The sequence below is a fragment of the Gouania willdenowi genome, chromosome 10 (genome assembly GCF_900634775.1).
Source record: "Gouania willdenowi chromosome 10, fGouWil2.1, whole genome shotgun sequence".
NCBI lineage: Eukaryota > Metazoa > Chordata > Actinopteri > Blenniiformes > Gobiesocidae > Gouania > Gouania willdenowi.
The window spans coordinates 30,181,179-30,204,021 of NC_041053.1; the positions used below are offsets into that span (position 1 = coordinate 30,181,179).

Genomic DNA, 22,843 nt, shown 5'->3' on the forward strand with positions numbered 1-22,843 from the left:
TTTACATAAACTAAAAATATTTGGACACAAACGAGAATATTAAGGACATGGTGTATAAGTATGTATAACAGTGTTAAAGGTCAAGTTACATCGTTGCAATTTTTTGTAAGGTAAATAACTTTTTTCTGTCTGATAAATGAACTGCTTTTTTTTTTTAATCAATAAAGACTTTAGTTTAAAAAAAAAAAAGTTATATGATTAAATTAATCATTTACCCGTGTGATATGTGATAAGCAGCAGGTGAAGGTTTATTTGAGCTGTTACCTCTGCTGCCCGTCATATGACTTTCAGTTCCGGGTTCTGCCGGTGGATCAGTTCTCTGCTGCTGTTTGTGACGGTGCGTCCACGGTCTCTGTCTCTGCGTCGGCTCTCCTTCACCAACCTGCAGTCATGTCCCCATACACGGCATTGCTGCTCTTCGCTTTCAGTAAGTGATTAGTTTTATATTCCGCAAAAGCTAAGAAAATGTGCGTTTTGGGTCAGTGTGTAAACTTAGTAGATTCGCCAGGCCTTGAGCCGCTGCATTGGGTTTGCTGGTTAAGCTGCTAACTCGTGACTCAATGCTCGAATTCAGAAAGTGCGTAGACATAAAACGAGACGGGCATAAATGTGAAATTATATTTTAAATATACGAATTTAAAAATGTCTACTTATTAACTTTATCAGGACGCGGTTTATTAATAATTCACACAAATTACACGTGGATAGAGGCCAACCTTAAATCTAAGGTTAACGAATCTACGGAAGTGAAATCAAACATGACGTTTAACACCGTCCTTTGTACGATTTGCTTAATTTAACTTTTAAGATTTATCTTTTAAAATGTCATGTTTTCATTAAATGTATTCAAATCTTGGCGTGACAATTGCGAAATGGTTTGGTTGGAAAAAAAAAAGAAAAAATTGAAGTGGGAGGAAGTTGATCACAAGTTAACCGGGAAACCGCTCGAGCATTTACACCAGGATTAGCTTGGATAACAGCACTGACAGAAACCAAAACTGGTCGGGATTTAAATGATTTTAAAGCTAAAAGTGACATTAAAAAGTAGCTTTGAACTGACATAACGAGTGGATGTTTGTAAAAACCATTATTACCCCGTCGCGGTTTTGTGGCTTTTAGCTGTAATTGTTAAAAAAATTTTCCACCCATGTTAACATAATTACAGCCAAATATCTTGCAGTTTATTCTCACTGTCATCTGCTCATCAGCTGACAAAGTTTTCGGGGGTTTTTAAGGCGTTTACACAGGGTTTCTGCAGATAGCTGGCTTAGCTGTCGTTGGGCAATGCTTGTTGAGAAAGTTCTGGTTAATGATAAAGCTGAATACGTCCCGCCGTTTGACGTTATCCGTCACATACAAAGACATAGTCAGGAATGAGGAACAAAAACGGTGTTTTTATTATTATTATGTTATTCTCGGCACTTTGGCATTGATTTCCCCTATTAGCATTATGTAAATGGTTAGCATTTGCCTGATTGGAAAGCAGATTACAGTAAAGCACGTGACAGCTGTGACGCACTCGTCAACCGTGTAAATTCAATTAAAATAAACAGGCCCTAGTGTCTTCAATTGCATGATATGACGTGTTTTATAGTTACTTATGAACTTGGTGTGTTGTACATGGTCAGTTGCTACGCACTTTTTTTTTTTTTTTTTTTGGTGTGGTTTACTCAGGGGAAAACTGGTGAAATGGGCCCTGAATTAGTGTAAATAATAAGGTTTCACAACCAGGATTTGTTGTTTGTCTTCAGATTTCTGGATTACACTGAGATAGTGGTTTCATATGGAGGACGAAGAGTGCCACAACTATATAAATACACCGTTCATTAATTAATTAAATGTGACAATTATTAATTGTCAAAAGTATGAAGTATAAATATTTCACCATTTATTTATTTATTTTATGGTCTTGTGTTGCAACGCTTAATGAATTAATTTGATCTGCCAAACGCGCTTGTCAAAGTCTGTGGGGGCGGTTTCCTAACACTTTATTGTTTACCTGGACATCAAGTCAAGATAAATCAATCCCTGACAATGGATTGAGGCAGAGCTAGTAAACATTATTCTGATACACTGGGTGGCGCTACACAATCTGTACGTAGGGTTTTGTACTATATTCCTGCTTTTACATTTTCAATTAGGTCTAAAATCTCTCTCACCAACCCCCTGGAAAGTTAATGCCCATTTGTCGTTGTTGTAGCCGCATGATTGGAAAGAGTGAAGACCAAAGCAATGGATTTGGCTGGGTTGATGTTAACCCCGCCCCCAATTAATTAAATTAATTCACGAAGTGCTGCAACACCAAACCATGAAATAAATAAATAGTGAATTATTTATACTTAATACTTATTAAAATAAAATGTCAAATGGATTTATTTAATTATTGACACATTGAATTTATTATTGACATTTTTAATTAATTAATCAACTGTTTATTTATTTAATTGTGGTACTCCATACTGTGGTTAAAACCTTTTTATTATTTTTTCCGTCTCCATTTTAGCCAGTGACTGATTCTTAAATGTCATGTATATAATACAGGGGTCTGCAACCTGTGGATCTTTGACTCATTTGCAATAGCTCCCTATAGGTATACATTTTTTTATAATAATAAATTGTTATTTCTAACAGAGAAAGTATAAATGACATTGACACCAAATAAAAACATATAACAATTTGTCAACCTAAAAATAAATCAGATTGTGCCACCTTCCCACTTCACCTCCTAAAACCTCTGCAGACCATCAACCTTACTTGCACCTGTGGCTAACCTTGAGTTTAAATCCCAGGAAAGATAATTAAATCAACAAAGACTATTCTGGAAGAAAATATTGTGTTGGTAAATATTGATTTAACTGCCAATGTGGAGGCTTAATATGCATGCTTGATATTTAGCAAGAAAGTAACAATTAGTTTGTTTTGACCAACATGATACAAATGCATTAACTAAAATATCATTGAAGAAGGCATTGTTTGGCTGTGGAAGGACTTTAATCCAGGTGAGAATATGTAGAAATTTGTCATAATGCTGCTTTCTATTTTAATTCAATGTAGGTCTTTTTTGTTTTTAGTTGCAGATTGTGAACCCCAAGTTAAATAGTTGATATAGCAGTCAAAAAACACAAATGAACACTTTATTGTTTGTGGTTTTACAAACTAAAGGTTCTTGTTTTAATTGTTGGTTTAGCTGCTGTATGGTAATCTTTTATTGATGATTTAAAAAAAAAAAAATACAGTTTAACCTTTTTTTTTTTTTTTTTGTGATCTCCTTAATGTCTTTCTTTAGATACATAAACGTATTTGGGCTCCATTTTAAAATGACAACTGCTTTGTCATCAAAAAATTGGATGAGCAGCAGGAAGTGGATTGTATCTCAGTCATGGACAATGAATGGTGGGAGAAACACTGATAAATGTTCTTGTCTCTGGGAGCCAGTGCAATGTGTTTCAGAAATATCCAGATTATGTGTAACATTGTTTAATACCTACTACCTTTAAAAAGCATTGTGTAGTTTCATTTTTCATGTCCATGTGTGTATTTTGATCTTGGGCTTGACTTGTTATTGGATTTGCTGTTTTTGATAAGCACTAAGTTTAAGTTTTGGGCCGAGGCCAAACAAAGAGCACATGATGAACTTAAGCCTTTGTGCAACACCATATAAGTCTGAATGATGATTTTTTTTTTTTGTCATGTGATTTAAAGGCAATGACATTTTGATGAGGTCAGCTTCTTTTATTTGTGCATGGACTTGGTTTGGGCTCAGCAGTAAAAGAATTAAAAATGTCAATAATACGCATGCTGTTATCATCCTAAGTTTTTTAAATATTTGCCACATTATTTTTAAAGGACTTTTAATGCCTTCACTAAATTTAAACCCCAATAAATTTGTGTCTATACATTTCCTTTGAAGTGACCGATTTGGAAAATTACCGACCAGCTTAAGCGGTTTAATATAATTGTTGTGACTGAACAGTGGATAATTAACTCCCTCAGTGTATTTTTATGGATGTTGCCATGTAGCGGTTTAGAAAGCTTGTGGCAGGCACCTGAGTCCATGATAATTGGCTTTATCTATATGGTTCATCAAAACGGACTTTGTATCATCAGGTAAAAACCACACGCCTTATAAAGGCCAGTGGATAGTTGAGGGTTGGCTTTTTCTTTTCCAACACGGATGCACAAACCTGCTCATAGGTTCACTCAGTACAGCACAACTACAGTGTTTGTTGTTTAGTTTGTACAGTATATTGAAGTGTAGTTTGTGTTAATTTAAAGCTCCTGCCAACTACTGTAAATGAGTATTCAGGATTGTGGTCAATTATGTTTTTCATTTACAATTACATTTCAGTTATTTGTGTTAAATTACAACTCAATTGTTATTACGATGACTGGCATTTTTACAATTAAAATTACAATGATTATTTGTCCCCTGAAAGTCATTTACAGTTACGTTCTTGTTCAATCACAATTACTGAGCCTTTAATAAATAACCCAATAAGCTTTCTGTTAGCATCTTTTATTTTAATGGGTTGGTTTTGACACATCTTAAATCCACTTTAAAATCCACTACAAAATATTATCTTTCATCCAATTTGTTTTTCATCTCTTGCTGACCATGTTATGCTTTTTTGTGTCTGTATAACCCTCGATTTACAGTAAAATTTTTAAAAACAAAATAATAAAATTAACCTCAAGAGAACTGACAGGTAGAGGGAAAACTTGATGTGAAACATATTAAGCTTTGCCTTTAATTAGATTGTAAATGCCAGTTTTTATAGAATTTCCATTTGAACTACCATTACAAAGTCAATTATCTGAACTCTATTACAATTCAATAAAGAGTACAACAACAACAGATGTTTGCAAAATATTGACACCAACTCTGATTAGTACCAAATGAAACCTCAAGATAAAGCATTTAAAGCCCCCAAAACTGTTGTTTATCTTAGAACACAAATGGGTATCAATGTTCCACGATGTCGGGACAAGTGAAGTGAAGCCATCTTAAAAAAAAAAAAAAAAAAGTTCAATAATTTCATATTAATTGGGATTGAGTTGGATCTGGTTTTGCTAGTGGCTTTATATCATTTGTCATTGAACAAAAATGTTTACCATAAAGTGACTAAAACTGTAACATTTGGTGGATATATTTTTAGAAGTCATACCTGACTTGTTTGCAAACCATCTGCGGATGAAAAATCTTAAGAACTAATCCTGGATTAAAATGAGTACATTATAATTCTCTTTTAATATCTAAGACAAAAACATGTTTATGTTTCACATTGCTCATCGTTATTTGGGAAAAATTAGTTACAGATATTAAGCTCTTTGGGTCCATTCTTACTTTTTAAACTAAGCCAGAGGTTCCCAACTGTGTGCGTGCGTGTCATTTAAAGAAAAAAATAATTTAACCTATTTTCCCGCACTGTATATTTATTTCTGTGATATTATGTATTGTTTTTTTTATTGTGCAAAATAGATTAATGAAAAATAACAATTGTAAATTAAAAAAGATATATATATATATATTTTTTTTAAATTTCATTGACATGGGAACCCATTTTTTCCCCCAGGTGAGTCCACATAAGGTTCGAAACCCTTGTACTAAACTCTTAGTTTATTTTATTATTCAGCTGATTGACAGATTGTATGGTGGCTCCAAAGTAATGGTTTTATTTTCTGCATTCACACTGCACTCCAATGTCAGTTCCTCAGAATAAACACGTCACGCACCAACCAACAGAATACCCAAAATAGCTGAGTGCAACAACGCATTCATATAGAGAAGATGTTGACCTTTTTAGAATTTCAAGGGGATGTAAAATGTGTAAATACGAACATGTTTCCCTTTTTTGTTTCCCTAAAGTGATACAGATGTCATGTGGCACCGAGGTGACGATCACAACAGGAGACCAGTTATGCCTCTACGCCAATCTGAGGGTCAACTTCTCCGTGCTTTACGAAGTAGCCGACCAGAAGGTGATTCCCTTTAACAGAGTGCTTATGGGACCAGCTGTAGTGGGATTAAACGTCCCAATGAAGAGCGAGGAAACGGAGGATGGTCTAAAGCAGCAGATTCTTGCTACTAAGCATTTTGATCACATGGTTTCCTCGTGCACATCCTCCTATTGTCCTGACTTCTCAAAAATCAGATGTTTAGTAATAAAAAGGACTTAATTTTACTCTTTTGTAAAAAAAAAAAAAAAAAATCATCAGAAAGATGATTTGCAAGGAATAAGTTAAGATTTATGATCATTTCATACTCATTGATGAAGTTAATTTGTTCAATTAGAATATTTTGTTTTCTGAAAAATCAAAGATGAATCATATTATTATTGATATAGTGTGTTCACTGCATTCATCAGCTGGTTATCTTTACCAGTTAGATTTAGTTTCCTGTTCTCAAAGGTGTTTTACTGATGATGAGTGTCGTGTGATTTTTGTGGTTCTGGTACAAAGGAAGAGCTGCTCACAGGTAGTGTCATAATAAATCTGTGCATGATGACTCATCACTAGGTTTAAACTTACTTGTGTCGTGACAATTTAATTGTAGTTAGAATGTAAATTTAATTGGTAAAGAAAGGCACATCGAGGTAGAACTTTACATCTTATAAGCATACATTCAATGAGTAAGATACAGAGTAAATATGATTGATTAATTTCGCCACCACATTAGCATGTTAAGATCAAAAAGGAGAATTTTGTTAGAAAATGGAACAAATGGATTAGATTTACAAAAACTAGTGTCACCATTTTTTTCTCTTATATAATGAAGAAAACTAATGTAAACTGAGGAACTCTCAGATTGTCTTTTTCCTAAAGATGAATGATGTACAGTTTTTTTTTTTTTTTTTTTTTTTTTTTAATAAACTTTCCCTCTTCAACTCTTTAGGTCAGATCTCTCGGGTCATAACTGAAAGTGTCATTCTGTTTACTTTTCAGACTCAAGTTGCTGTGTTCGAACTTCCTGAAAAAGTCACGTCAGATGAGAGCATGTGTGCGAAAGTGGTCTCAGTATTGAAGCTCAACTTTGGTGACGGCCACTCGCTGAGCATCATCTTCTCTGTGAAGGATAACCACTACGAGGCAAACCTGATCAAATTCACCTACAACCTCCGAGACAAGACGGTCTTCAAAGATTCTGTTTCAGATGGTGAGGGACAATATGTTGCAGCTTTAGCTTTCCCAGCATTCTGTGCACAGGGTTGGGGTCAATTATAATTGTAATCACGCAATTGATCATTAATTCCAATTTTAAAATCTGTTGCCATCATAATTGAGTTCAGATAATTGACAATTATGGGAGCGTTTTCATGGCAATTACAATTATTTTTTTAATGCAAAACTGGGGAACCATGTTACAGTTCTATGGAGTTAACAATTAATAAAATATGATTCATATCCAGCTTTCCCATATTTTGCCATTTAAAAGAAATATAAATTGAGGTGTATACTGACACAAAAACAAATAAATATTAAAAGCTATATATTCATTGATATAGGAAGTAGGGATGTAACGATTAATCATAAGGCAGGTAAAAATCAATTCATATGTATCACGATTGACATCGATACTTTGAAAATTGAATCGCAGTACTTTTTTTATACATTTATCCCTTCTCAGCTGAGTTCAGTCTGACCAACATCAGAGCCAACAAACCCCAGCTGGTGCCCACATTTAGTGATAAGTTTATTCCTAAATAAATAAAAGAAACAACAGCTAAATATTTTTTTACAATGTGTTTAGCAGAATATGTTTTAAGTTGTTTTAAACTGCTGGTTGTCAGGGCAACGGCAGTTCTTTATGGTATTTTAACAATTACCTACTAGATTCACACAAGTCTGAAAAAAACTAAGTTTGTGCAGGTTGTTCTAATGCCATACAAGATAATAAAAAGCAGTCTCAACAAAAAACTGGGATTCATCTTTCAGAGAAAGTGCTAATAATTTAATGATTAAAAGCATATTAGTTAATATACCAAACCTCTAATTTAATGATATGGAGCAAAAGCAGCCTTAGGGTAGGATTACATTTGTTAAAGGCTGCAGATGAAGAAAAGCAGCCCTCTGACTCATATATAAATGATTTAATGCAGATGTTACCCAAAGGTCATTAGTAAGCGAAAGCTGATTTTCATATAGACATTCTGTATTAATCTAATGAGGTGAGTGATATGTAGTTCATGGCCATTTGTGCATTTCATGATTGCTGATCTACAGAGAATCCCACATCCAAACATATCTGGTGTTTGCAGAAAAGAGACAAAAATGTTCCAGAAACCAGCTTTGGGTGAAGCACCTTGCTCATGCCCAAGGTAAAGGGCACAATGGCCACTCTGACATGAGATTATGCAAAAACAAACTGCATTAAAGTACTATCGCTGACAGTGACCATAAAACACATCAAACTGAGTAGTATTGCTCATTGCCTGCCATGAGGAGTCCTGACTTTGGATGGGTCTATAATAATAAGGGCTTAGATTTATTTTATAGCTCTTTTCTTGGCACTTAATGGTCTTTACAGAAACCAATTTTTATGAAGACCACAGTCATACTAACGATTGTCCAACAGTGTACTGGCGGGCGGAATGTGCTACTATTTTCTTTCTGGCCGCCATCTACTCTTACATGTTAATAAATGATTCCTTACCCCTTTAGCACCGAAACAATATTTGTAATATTACGTGAATATCTGTAAAAGTCACGTTTTTCTATTAGCTCTGTCTGCTAGCATAGCATCTCTTCTTCACTGCAAGATTGGCTGCATGCCAACCGACCACTGGGTTACCAGCGCCCTCTGCTGGTCCAAACAAATATCTGACGTCAATCAGTGCAATGACGTTTTTTTTTTTTTTAAAGTCCAATTGTGAAGGCACAAAATACATTTTCAGTTGCACTTTTAAAAAGAAAAAGAACTATTATGCAGTTTTGCATTGTTTACTATAGAACCAGAATTTAGATTAATAAGCTTCTTCTTAATTTGTATTATTCCTTTATTTATTTCATTCAATATTTACTTTTAGTTGAATTGCATTGTTTTGAATAGTTTATCAAGGGATTCTTTTAACAATTAAAAATAAAAAGAAAATAATACAGTATTTTCAAGTTTTTTTATCAGAAAAAATAAAGGAATATTTTTCAGTCATCATTTGACTATAGTCCCATTTTGTAAAATAAATCGTGAGAGAATCGTATCGTGAATCGAATCGCATTGGGAGTTGAGTGAATTGTTACATCCCTAATAAGAAGCCTAACAAGGTAACCAATAGATGGGAAATACATTAGATATACATATTTGTTGTTAGTGTATTTTACAGCTGATTTAGGACCTAATATCATGAGAGAAAAATTATTTATTAGAAAAAATACTGATCACTGTAATTAATTGTAATTGTAACTGGAAACTGAAATTGACCCCAACCCTGAACAAAAGGGTTGAATAGTATAGCATATAGCGCTTGGTAAAGGGAATCTGGTTTTTGTGAATAGGTGAAAGGAAGATTTAGGACCAACTGAGCACTTAAAAATCAAGTTTACGTGTGTTTTTTTTTTTTTTTTTTTTTAAAAAAAGTAAAATGAGATTTTGACCATCACTTTACAACAAAGCATTGTGTTGCGTCTGTACATCTTTTAGAACTTCAAAAGGTGAAGGTACGTCCTCACATTCCCGATGTGGAACTGGGCACATGCTACACCTGCAAAAGCAAAGACACGATCCACATCTCTCCAACAGTCAACATGACTCTGTGGAACGTGGTCATTCAAGCCTTCATCAGCGATGGCGCAAAGAGCCAGAAAAGTGAGTAATCCTGAATCCAGGTTTTAGCATATTAGTGTTGGTTTAGGTTACCCTGTATTCTATCACATCATCCACATATTTGTTGATAAACATAAAAACAACCCAATAAATTCTGTATTTTGTTCTTATTAAACAAATATTGTTGGCCAATCTTTGACTGATTTTCATTTATTTTTCTTTGTGTTGACTTTCTGTTCACACAGCTACCCCCTGCCCAGCTGACGGGCCTCCCTACCCTTCTCCCACCAGCATCACCACCACCGCTAGCACCACCACCACCACCGCCGCTAGCACCACCACCACCACCGCCGCTAGCACCACCACTGCTAGCACCACCACTGCTAGCACCACTGCCGCCAGCACCACCACTGCTAGCACCACTGCCGCCAGCACCACCACTGCTAGCACCACCGCCGCCAGCACCACCACTGCTAGCACCACCGCCGCCAGCACCACCACTGCTAGCACCACCGCCGCCAGCACCACCACTGCTAGCACTACCGCCACCTCTAATACCACTACCCCTAATGCCACTACCCCTACTACCACTCCCACCACTCCTTCTACCCCAACACCCACCCTCCCCACACCAACTACTGGGAACTTTTCTGTCACTCCAGTGAACTCCACAGACGCCTGTCTGTTGTTTAACGTCGGCCTGCGTATCGGTTACAAGCAAGAAAACGTATGTTCACTACAGTAGATCAGACTGGTTCACAGCCAATGACGCTCAGTGGACACACAAGGCTGATTGTTTTTCTCCTATTCTTTGTTTCAGAAATATGTGGAGAAGAACTTTGATTCAAATAAAGCTGAATTCTCTGGTTCCTGTGGAGTCAACAGCAGTGACATTGTGTTGGTGTCTGATCCGATCACCTTCAGATTCACCTTCACCAATGTAAGTCATCACATTCATTTTATTAAATGTTCTTTAGACTCAAAGGTTTCCTGAAAACAGCGTTCACTGTTAAGGTAATAAATTAGCAGATTTATATATTTCTTATTCAGAACTGCTTTGTTTACGTCTGGGTTAATTTTGTTGACTAAAAATAATCGTCATAGTTTTCATCGACTATGTTTAAAAAAAAAAAAAAAAAATGTAGTGACAATAACTTGTCTACGACAAATTTAAAAAATAAAAAATACATGTGAATGAAAACTATATCGAAATATATTTATATCAAATTATTTTCATATTTTCAACAACTAGATGGGTGAAAATTCAATCAGAGCTTTATGTGATCTGTGTTTAGCAAATGTTAATACCATCTCACATCAGGATTATCAATGGTGATTAAATATTTAACAAAATGTATATGACTGTGCTTTATATTTTAATCTGTCAGATTCAGTCGACTAAAATCTTAATATCATTTAGTTGACTAAAGCTAGATTACAGCTGAAATAGTATATAAATAGATGTTCTGTATATTCACTTTGTTGTTGGATGATGAGCATCTCCTTTTTATCGATGACTCGTAATTCTTACATATTTCTAATGCATTTTACTAAAATAAAGCTTTACAACAATCTCCAGCTTTTCAGTAGAATTCCATCTTTCTTGAATACCTTTTCTATTTTTTTACTTCTCTTAATTTATTGCATTTTTTGCAATTCCACAGTACAAAATTATTAAATTTAACCTAAGGCTGGGCAAAAAATCAATTTCATCAAATTTGTAGATTGAAATGATTTTTATTTTGCAAATTTGAGTTTTAAAAAATATTATATTGATTTTTTTTTTTTTTTTTCTTCGCACCTCAGTTTTTTCAGACTTTTTTGCATTCTGTCCTTGTGGGTTTCCATAGCGTGATGTGAGCTAGCCCCCTCTTTGTTTACCCTTTGAGCAGGCTATACCGTATCTGTGCCACAGGCATGTTTAATTTTTTATTCGCACTATGCTGAGATGCTAAGGGAGGAGTTTATTTTTTCAATTATGTTATGAATATGTAGTTATCTGATTTCTTAATCAGAACATTTAAGCTACTGTGAAGTTGCTGTTGCACTTTTGCTTCAACCTGGGTTAAAGCTTGAAATTGTTGAATGACAGAGACTCATTTACTTTGTATTTTGGAATTATTCTATGCATTTTAACTCTTCAGGACAATCACAGCATTGAAGTTGCACTTCTGGCAATATATCTGATGTCTGCACTCATTTTTAAGTGCATTGAGAAAAAAAATAAAAATCGAATCAAAACTCAAATTTTTCTTTAAAAAATCTGAATTTTTTTTGCCCTACTTTCATAATTTTTTTTGTTATTACATTTCATTTTTTACACTTAACATTTCTGGTACTCCTATTGTTATCTACAGTAGTCCATCTGAGGCTGGTAATCATTGGAGTAGACAGAAATAATGACATTATTACGAATGGTTTAACCCAGTGGTTCTCAAACGTTTTTGGCTCAAGTACCCTCTTTCTCTTATTCCTGAATCCAAGTACCCCCTTTGTTCAACTGCAACATTTTGCTTAAAAAAACTATTTAAAAACAAATATAGAGCATAATGATGGAATGCACGAGTGATAACACACATTTGAAAGAATCTCATTTTGTAAATAAGTAGAAACAGTATTTAGTGCAGAGGTTCCCATCCTTTTTTGGATGGTGACCCCAAAGACATTTTTTTCCAGAATACATTTTTGATCATGTTTGTGCTGCGATAAATTTATTCATTTTTTTAACTCTATTTTAGTTGAACTATATTTATATTTCACAAAGGGAAATATAACATTTAAAAAATCTATTATAATTTTTCAGAAATTTCAAGGAACCCCATTTAAACTCCAGGCGAACCCACATTGGGTACGACCCCAATGTTGGAAAACACCACTCATTTAGTGGCTCCTGAATAGATTCATTTCTATAGTTTTTTTAATTTCCGGTCATCTCACACCTGGGGTAGAACCAAGAATGATACTTTATTTGTTCATTTTCCACTTTCGCTCTCTCTCAAGTACCCCCCTGTAGTGCCATCGCGTACCGCTAGGAGTACACGTACCCCCATTTGAGAAATTCTGGTTTTACCAATGCAAATCATTGTTTCATAAAGATTCTAACTTGTTTTTTCTCTACTTTATTTTCCAGGACACAAAGAAATTCCGCCTGCACGCTCTGAATGTCACAGTAACTACGAGCTCTGGTAAGTATAGCTGGAATCAGACACTTATACTTACAGACTTTGCTCTGAGACAAGGACATATACTGAATCCTGTTTTTTTTTTTTTGTTTTTTTTTTCTCCAGGCGTGAGCTTTTCTGTAGCCAACAGCAGCCTGAGCCTGTGGGAGGCGTCTCTGGGAAGCTCCTACATGTGCAACAAGGAGCAGAACTTCACCATTGACACGCTCAGCCTGTTCACCTACAACTTACGCGTTCAGCCCTTTGGAGTGAAGAAGGGAACCTTCAGCATGGGTAGGTGTTGCCTTCAACTCTCATTTACATCAGAGCTGTGCAGGTGGATGGGGCGGATCGCAACGAGGAAAAAGTTTTACAATAAAGCAGCAGATTAGTTTCACGTTAAAGGTCTATTATCTGTATTCACTGTAGAACACACCATGGGCCTCTGATTTTCTGTTTTAAAGTTTTCCAAAGTCCGTTTCAGGGTCACATCCTTGTCACTTTATACTTTTAAAATGATGCCACAAGGGCAACATTAGCCGTACTGCTTGATCCTCAGCCACTCATTTAATGGGAAAGATATTGTGGAAATGTGTCACATTGTCTTATAACATTATTTGTGAAACGTTTAATTACTGCCAACCAGTGAATCATCGTCAAATTTTACACAAAATACCGAGCACCGGTGAGATTGGAGGTGTGATGCATCTGCTGTGACGTGTCGCCAGGTAAAATGATCACCAGTTCAACTAATACACCTGTGGCCGTATTCACAAAGCTTCTTAGAGTCCTCTCACAGAGTTCCTAACTTAGCCTAAACATTCCTAGCAAGGAATCTTAGCTTAAAAGTGCAGCCCCTCCCTGTTCCCTCCTGCTGCAATGCAGAAGTTTCAAAAAAAAAAAGCACTTTGTGCTCCAAGTAATGAATGGAGAATAAAATCAACGGATCATACTTAAGAAATGTGTAATCATGAAATTAATTTGTACACATCTTAAAATGTTTGAACCTCATTCACAGGCCGATTATTATATTGATTTACTTGTTTACTGCCCACATTTGTAATTTTGTCACTTTAAGTATTTGATATTATTGGCAGAGCAGACACAGCTGTCAGTGATTACTGTGATTGCTCCCTCTCCTGTGTGGAGAAAGATACGAGTGTGAAACACTGTTACCTGCAGCAATCAAAGCGAGGGTGGAGATTACAGCTCACAGAGAAGGGAGCAAACAAATCACGCTGTAATACAAGGCTGCTATGACGCTACACTGTGTGAGAAAAGTCAGAATAGTTTTATTGCAAGTTAGAGTTTAAAACAACTTGGTGGATGGTGTGAAAAAACTAAAACAAACCAGAAACACTATAATAATAATACAAAATATAAGCCGGTAGCGTTTTATATCACTGTCGTTAAACAGAGAATATCTGTCTGTCTTTTGTTTCTGTTTAAGACACTTTTAGCCTTCTTAAAAGTCCTCCTCACTACTACTAACAGTTTTACACCTTAGGAGCTTTTTTTTAGGGCCTAAGATGCTTTGTGAATTACTTTTATTGTAGCAAGAAAAAATTCTGAGAAATCTTAAAATTCGAGGAAATCTAAGATTTTTCTAAGAGTGACATCACTAGGAGCTACTTTTAGCCTTATGCTTTGTGAATACGGGCACAGATGGTTTTCAGATTTAAATGCAGTCATAATAATTTTATTTTATTTTTCATTTATTCAATTAATTTACTTTGAAATGTACTTTGATCTCACATGTTTCGACTGCCAGTCTTCCTCAAATGAAAAAGTCAACATATGTTAAAAACATGTTTCAGATGAAGCTCCGCATGGGTGTTCAATCACAGGATATAACACGATCAAAGATTTTGAATGAAATTTAGGGCAGAATTGGACACATTTGTCTGTTTGTTAATCTTTCGAGACACTTAATCACCTGTTTTATTGTAGAAAAAGTGTAAATGTGAGATATTGTCCCAAAGCATGTGAGGCATTTCTGTGTTATGTTGTGCTACATTTTTTTTAAATGGAGCGGGGAAAAAATACAAACAAAAGGGTAAAATTGCTTTCTCCAATTCAAAACTTGAATTCCTGGGGTTTTTGGTCTGTTTTCTGCAATTACGGAAAATCAGAGGCCCTACACACATTAGTAGAAGAGTATTTTTGCAATACACCTTATAAAGGTGATGGACTGCAGAGCAACAAAAACACATTTATGTTTAGCATAGTTTTTATGTAAATAATGAATATAGGAAGAGAATCTATTCATAAAATGTTGACAAATGCCTCGATATTGAACACAGCACTGAGTCCCTCAATAAGAGTCAGCTTAGCGTTTAATGCTTATGCGTTTTTACTGCAATATGAAGCATTTTATAGCTGAATTTGCACAAAGAAATGGAGTTGGCTGACTGACTCTCTTTTCATCTGCAGCCCATGAATGTTCATTGGATGACACCAGCATCTTAATCCCAATCATTGTGGGCGCTACTCTGGCTGGCTTGATTGTCATTGTAGTGATCGCTTACGTGATTGGTCGAAGAAAGACTTATGTCGGATATCAGACCCTTTGAATACACAGCCTGGGAGATTGTGGGGTTCCCAAGCCTGGTCCTTGGGCTGCATGATGGACAGTTGATCGATTGGCAGGTTACGGTGAAACTCGGCCCGTTTGAAATTTATTAAAAAATGTCTGAAGCAAAGAAATTTAACAGGAAGAACAAAGTGGATGTTAAACTGGAAGACTGTTGCTATTCCCAAGGACCACACTTGTCGATCCCTGTGCTGTTTTTGTTGTGATTTTTATTTTTTTTTCTTTATCACCTTTTTTGCTTTTTGTCATCGGGCAAGTGCAAGATCCACAAAATATTTCTTTAGATCAGATGAGCTTTTTTGCTTAATGTGAAACATAATGTGTGACAACTATAAAAAGCTACAGTTATGTGGTAATTTCATTGCTGCTGGATCTTGCCCTCGCTCAGCACACATTCCTTGTTTTTGTTTTTTGTTGCTTTTGTGATAAATCAAACCTTTTTTGTGCACATTTATGGTTTGAGCTTTTATTCCCCTGACAAAATTAATCATACTATTAAACTTGTATTTCACTGCATTTCCTTGACAAATCAAAGCTAAGTCAGTAATCATATGTTCCTGTAGTGTCCCAAACAATGTCTTTTTGGAAGGTTAGCGAGAGAAGAAAAAAAAAACGTGTGCGTCAGCCATATTTGCTTCTGTTGAGCAGAAGGAAGCACATGCTTTTTTTGTTTTTTTTTTTTTTTGTTTTTTTTTTGTCTTCATTGAAACCACATCGTGTGTTTTCTTCAGTAGTGAAGGTGCACATGAAGCCGTAGACGTTAACAGTTGCTTCTCCTGCACACACAAATACATTAAACCTTCCTGTTTGAAAGCCATTACTAGTGATGGCCGCCTGGCTTTTATATTTGCACACGTCAGAAGCCAGAAAATTTATATTTGACAAAACATTTTGGCATTAGCTTTAGAAAAAAAAAGGGATCGTGTAGATATTTCAAATTCATCTGTACTGAAGGAGATATGAGGATATTTACAATTAATTGCACTAAGATGGTCTTTTTGTCGCATTAGTTTCACCTGTGTTAAACTCGAGGGTTGGCCGAAGTGTTAAAGTTCCTGAATACTTTCAGTGATGCAGTAGAACTACTTGTAATTGGACAAACCTCTACCAAACTGTGGTACACAGTTGCAGATAAAAATATTTCAAATCCCAACATAAGTTGACACCGAACTGAAAACCTTTAACATTTTAACCAGCAGAGTACCATTGTATAAACATTACATATCAAAAGCTTAAAGTTTTATCTGTACGATTAACACTTCATGTTAATAAACTCCATAAAACCTTGAATAGTATTTTTCTTTTCACTCGATCAAATAGTTTGATGGCGTGGCGGAGCACCAAGTAACTCTGCCACACCATATTGGTGATGTTTTTTGTTGTTTTTTTCTTTTTTTAATCAATTTCTGGTCTAATTAATTTCAGCAGTTATCAGATTTGGACACAAAACAAAATACAGAAGCAGAAAAACATTCTAAAATATGCAGAAGGTTGACTTTAGGGCTAGAGATGGATGCTTGGTTCCGCTTTTTCAGGATGTTCACGTGCGAGTGGGAGCGCTCCACCAATGCAGAGCTTTGTTTTTTTTATTTCCTGTGATCAACTCTGCCTCGTGTATCTCTGCTTTGTACAAAACTCTGTTGCCTTAATTCTGGAGGTGGATTTTGCAGCACCAGTGTGAATGTTTTAATCTCAGTACATCGTCTCATCCTGATCACAAACATTCATCTGTGATACCGATCATCACATCAGAGAATTGGCACACGCAAGCAAAGGGAATTTGGTGCTGCAAGGTCATCCCAGTTAATGTGTATTATGTGGATACAAATGACTTGTTTTCAGCTGCACTTTCTCATGATGTTGGCTGTAATAAATTGAATTTCAAAACCTGCTGATTTTAGTTTTTCTAAGATCTGTGTGGGGGGGATGATGAATGTTGATGTTATTACAGTAAATAAAACAGTGGTTTCCTTCCCTCTCAGCTGCTCACACATTGAATAACTTTTGACTTCCTCTCCAAAGTGCGTCACACATTCACTTCTGTGCTTTCTTCACTCCCATCTAGCGGAGAATTGCAAAGCAGATCCAGAGAGCTTCCTCGTTCCCATAGTGGTCGGAGTGTGCCTGCTTGTTCTCATTGTTATCGTTGTGGTGGCTTTTTTCATCGGGAGAAAGCGAAACATGGCCAGCAACTACGAGACTTTAAATTAAAAGTCTGTCATTTAGTGTCCCTTCATTTCCAACTAAAGCCGCTGCCTGATTGCTGCCATGCCTTTGACTAATAGTGACAAATTACCAAAAATGTGTTGTGTGCAATGTTTCCATGGAATGTGTTTTGGAAATATGGGGTTTTCTCTTATAAGGTCTCCTCAGCTGTGCCTAAATACACTTTCTTTATTTTATTGTTTTGACATATTAAAAGTTGTGGTGTTAAATTTCACAATAAATGAGTTTTTATCTCAGTCATCACACGTTAAAGATGTCCACCAGCTTTAAATTTGTTGAGCTAAAGCAGTGCTTCTAAAAAGTGTATGGCGCGACAAATGCCTTTCTTATTGACAGTACATATTAACATTCAACAAAACGCCTACACACAAAGTAATAATGAGAAGTAGCAGAAATGAAAAGATCATTCAATTATTAGTCTGCATTAGATATGGACCAACTTGTTATGTGTAACTAAAATGCAAATATAATGATTTATGTCGATGTGTAAAAAAAAAAAAATGCCCATTTTCTTAAACTTTTTGGCACAGATTGCAAACAATGTTTATTTCCTATATTTTTGACTACTGCACTTTTACATTTGGATTATTTGAGGGGCAATGGGTGGGATCCAAAAAAGTTTGAGAACCACTGAGCTAAACTCAAGGAGTGTGACTAATGGCAGAGAAATTAAATAACTTACCGTGAGATCTAATCCAAACTCATCCGAAATGTTTCACTATGTCTATATTTGTGGAAAGGAAAAGCTCCCATTTTTTGAATATGTGCGTAATCTAGATTGCTTAATATGTTATGGTTTTATTTATTTAGACAACTGTTCCTCAGGAAATCCACCTTGAGCCTCTGACATGTTTCGACTGTCAACTGCCAGTCTTCGTCAGAGGCGTCTGCTGATTGCTTTGATGTTTCCTTGACTTACGCTTAATAATTCCAGCAAGATTTTTTATTTTTTTTGTCTTTTTAAAAAATATGTTAAAGTTTCATTTATACAGACAACTGTTCCTCAGAAACAAACAAGCACTCTTTCATGTCGATCTTAACATATTATTCAAAAAGAATCTTGCTGGAAATTATTACGCGGAAGTCAAGGTAACATCAAAGCGATCAGCAGACGACTGAATCAACTGGCAGGTGACAATTGAAAAATGTCAGTAGATCATCGTGGATTTCCTGAGGAACAGTTGTCTGAATAAATAAAACCATAACATATTATTAAAAAAGAATCTTGCTCAAGTTAAAACTATTGTTAAATGAGATGAATCTCACACATTCATAAGGAAGTTTTGATGGCTACACAGATGGATCAGAGTTACCATTGCTTTATTCTGCAGTGAGTTGAAGGAATTAACATCAAATAACTTGTACATCACTTTAAATACTTCCATCATTTTTTAACTTCCTCTAAAAGTGAAGAGTTTAACCTAGGATACCATGACAGTGTGGTCATGTTACTCCCAATACATTTTTTTGTGGTTTTCTAGACACAGCTGAGTTGGGATTTGTTGTGTTAACACCTAGCATTGTGGTGAACTGGTAACCATTGCTGTCCTGTCTGCACGCTGCTCCTTTGTCTCTGACCTTCTTTGCTGAACCATTAACATTCGTCTTTCTCTGTTTGTCTTTCCGTCAGCTGAAGAGTGCTTCCTGGACTCTGATTTGAGCTTTTTGGTGCCCATCGCTGTGGGCGTGGCGCTCAGCTTCCTAATCATCCTTGTTCTTATCTCTTACCTGATTGGTCGGAGGAAGAGTCGCACTGGCTACCAGTCTGTATAATCTCACCTTGCTGCTTCTGTCTTTGCATCCTTCACCCTCTCTGATTATTAACAGCTCCCACCTCGTCTCTACTTTACTTAATGAATCCACGCCTCTGTTCCTTAACCTTCGTCTCAGATTCATTCCTGATGGTTTCCCTTTAATTTGCTGTTATGCTGATGACTAACTTATGTACCAAAACACAATTGATGGATTTTGCACCGTCCTGTTAAGATTGCATGTTTTAAAAAGCGACATTTCCGACTGAATGGCCGCCCTCGTTGCACTGATAGGCTCTCAGCTTTCCTTCTGTGCTGTATTATAGCTCACGTGTAAATTTGCTTCCTGTATAGAATCAACGATGTTGAGCGTTAATGCAGAGAATGTACGAGCAAGCTTCTGCTACTTAATATTAGCTTTGATGAAAGGGATATAAACTGAACTCTTATCAACCTCAGTTTATTTTATTATGTTTTTTGTCAATTGCCATGTTAAGATTCCAGACCTTTCTATTTAATTTCGTTTCCAGTGTTTGATTGTGATCCATTGACATTTCAAAGACAAACACAGGCTCACCTCGATCACCGAACGACTCAGTTTAAAGTATTTCGTATTGGTTTGATGCATTTCTCTGTAAATCCAGTCACTCCTATATTTAGTTTCGTGCCTTTTTCTGTTTTGCACACCGGAAGCTTGACTTCATTTGATGACAAATGTGATGATTTGCTTGTTTTAACACAAGTGGGGAAGAAATTGAATAAAGTTTCGTTTTTGTTTTCTATTGCTGTAGTTTTTTCTGAGTCTCATGACTGAGCAGAGTTCAAAGGTCAGCGTGGTGCTATCAGCTTTTTATGACCACAGCCTGTAGAGATGCACTGCTGTAACTAAGGAACCATCTGTTAAAACTACTAAGTAAACCTTTAGGGGAGATAAACATTAACTACTCACTTTATAGTTGGCCTTAGTTTCCTTCTTGTGTTCTACAAAGTCCAGACAAAACCCACACTTACATTTTTAAGTACTCAACACGACATCTGATCAATTTTCACTGAAGTTTGAAATACATTTTTCACTAACTTCTTACTTTTTGTAAACATTCACATTACCTCTAAGTGAACCTCTGACTAGGGCTGGGCGATATGGACCAAAATGTATATCTCAATAATTTTTCTCAAAATCTCGATATTTTCAACTCAACAAAGCTGTCTGTTTCAACCAGTGGACGCGCATTGTAGCAGTTTCCACTTAACATTTTTGTAGCCAAATTACGGCGTTTAGGGGTGCTTCCATTTTGCAACATTGATGTCATTTGGAGCCAGAGTCTGCGCAGTAGGTTCTGGCGAGAGGAGTCCCGGTAACACGCCCCGCCCATTTAGCGTATTGCCCTGATGACTTGCGCAAGCCCAGCTACGCCAACAACATTAGTATCTTTCCCATTGGAAATTCTACTAATGGCTTGTTCAGATCATACAAAACCACGATTTATTTCAACTCAAATATTTAGTTAAATGGTGTCTTGGCTTTCCATCACGACGTAACTTTAGGTTATGTATATAACCCCGGTTCTATGAGTAATGTGAGTGAGATGTCTCACTATGGGATGCAACGTCTGTCTGCATTCCTCAGAAGCATTTAATTCAATCTGCCAATCTTGATTGGCCGGTGAAGCGCGTCCGTCCGCTAGAAAGCCACCCACCTCCTATAAAAGGAGGATGCGGACAGATGCGCACAATTCAAAATGAGCACCTCTTCTCCTTGTTCGAGCAAGAAGGGTAGTCTGGTGAGATATCTCACTGATATTACTCATAGAACCGGGGTTATATACATAACCTAAAGTTCTATATCATAATGATTTGTGAGATGTCTCACTATGGGATATGGAAACTCTCGTAGTGCAGACATGTAAAAATGGACAAACGTGAGGAGCGAGGTCCAACTCGCCGCCGCACAGATGTCCTGAACAGACACTCCCCTGAACAAAGCCCAGGATGTGGCAAGACTCAAAGTCGAGTGTGCACGCAGACCCTGACACGATGACGCACAGGACTGAGCCCATGTGAGGCCACCCACAGTTGGAAATCCCTCATGTGAAGGTGACCAAGACAGATCATGAAGATGGCTGAAGCCATTAACCTAAGAAAACAAAGACACAGTCTGAACTGAACACACGTGCCCGTCCCAAACAACCCGCGACACGCCCCGAATGTCTTCACCCGCTCCGGTGAAAGACGTGCGATGAACGGCACTGTGCGCAAGGACAGACCTAGGAAAATTAATTACTGTGTAGGGGACCACATGCTCCTTTCGGCATTCACCACAAATCCAGCATAATGCGCGTGTGCACCCTGGCCTCCACCTTTGATTGTGCCAAAAGCAGCCAATCGTCTAGGTACGTAGCCAGACGAATGCCCTGCCTCCTCAGCGGAGCGATCGCAGCATCCGTGCAGCGCACAAACACCCTCAGGCTCAAAGAGAGGCCGAACGGGAGAATGCGGTACTCGTAACCCCGGAAAGCAAACCGTAATACATCCTGAAGGTGTATTTCCTGAGGCACTTGTTCAGGGCCCGTAGGTCCAGGATGGGACGGATCCCAGACCCCCCTCGTTTGAGGACCAGAAACCTGGAGTAGAACCCCTCCCAAGACTGAGCAGGAGGGACCACAGCAGTGATGTGATCTCCTCTTGTAACACACGGGCCGACTCTCTGTGGGCCCGAGAGTGATTCACGGAAGGTCTCGCTGCTTTAAACCGCGGACCCTGGGGAGCAACCTGAGGGAAAGCCCTTTGTCACGCCCATGGAGACGTGAGCGGGGGTTTCCTGGCGAGGTCGGAAATTTGTAGCTTGACAGGTTTGGCCAAATGTTAAAGTCAACATAAATTAGAACAACTTATAACTGGAGTTAAAGGGAGACTAAATCCAAATTACAAAGACAGCTTACCTTTAAAGACCAACTTATGGTAACTTTACCAGAAAGAATGGGAGGTGATTTAGAAGCTACAAATGCAATAAATGGTGTCATTCATACCTTGAACTGGTTTTAAAGCCCTGAACTCATTTTAGTTCAGGGGCCAAATACAAAGTAGTTCAAGTCGGTGGCAGGTTTTAGGCGGGAAAGCAAATTTCAACATTCATATGCCCTAGTTTGCACTTCCACATACAGATATGTGTAAGGCACTGACAATATCCAAGCAAAAAGTGATGGATATTAATCTTCACTGGCATTTCCTGTATTTTAAAAAAAAAATTAGTAAAGTTTTGGGAAATAATATGAGGAAACTTGCAGGATTTTGGAAAAATATAGTTCTTTCAATGATGAGAATGACTGATCATGTGATTTAAGCATGTTAAAACTGT

The 22,843-nt window shown here is 36.8% G+C and overlaps 1 protein-coding gene across 3 annotated transcripts; it reads left to right on the forward strand.

The window, feature by feature from the left end:
* The first annotated feature begins 275 nt into the window (after positions 1-275).
* On the forward strand, positions 276-20,270 carry lamp2 (lysosomal-associated membrane protein 2). 3 transcript variants are annotated; one of them, XM_028459669.1, is made up of 9 exons: positions 276-427; positions 5,867-5,979; positions 6,943-7,153; positions 9,635-9,799; positions 10,003-10,484; positions 10,578-10,697; positions 12,888-12,942; positions 13,045-13,212; positions 19,368-20,270. In XM_028459669.1, the coding sequence occupies exons 1-9, from the start codon at positions 391-393 to the stop codon at positions 19,508-19,510; spliced, it is 1,494 nt and encodes a 497-aa protein (XP_028315470.1). In that variant the 5' UTR covers positions 276-390; the 3' UTR covers positions 19,511-20,270. The 3 variants fall into 3 exon arrangements, with proteins under 3 accessions (XP_028315470.1, XP_028315469.1, XP_028315471.1); XM_028459668.1 differs by lacking the exon at positions 19,368-20,270 and adding an exon at positions 17,577-18,271; XM_028459670.1 differs by lacking the exon at positions 19,368-20,270 and adding an exon at positions 15,352-17,402.
* The last annotated feature ends 2,573 nt before the right edge of the window (positions 20,271-22,843 follow it).

Bases quoted from the DNA above. Each gene is read 5' to 3' on its own strand.
- lamp2 (XM_028459668.1), top strand. From the start codon at position 391: ATGTCCCCATACACGGCATTGCTGCTCTTCGCTTTCA. The intron at 7,154-9,634 runs GTGAGGGACAAT...TACATCTTTTAG, and splicing joins CAAAGATTCTGTTTCAGATG to AACTTCAAAAGGTGAAGGTA. The intron at 10,698-12,887 runs GTAAGTCATCAC...TTTATTTTCCAG, and splicing joins TCAGATTCACCTTCACCAAT to GACACAAAGAAATTCCGCCT.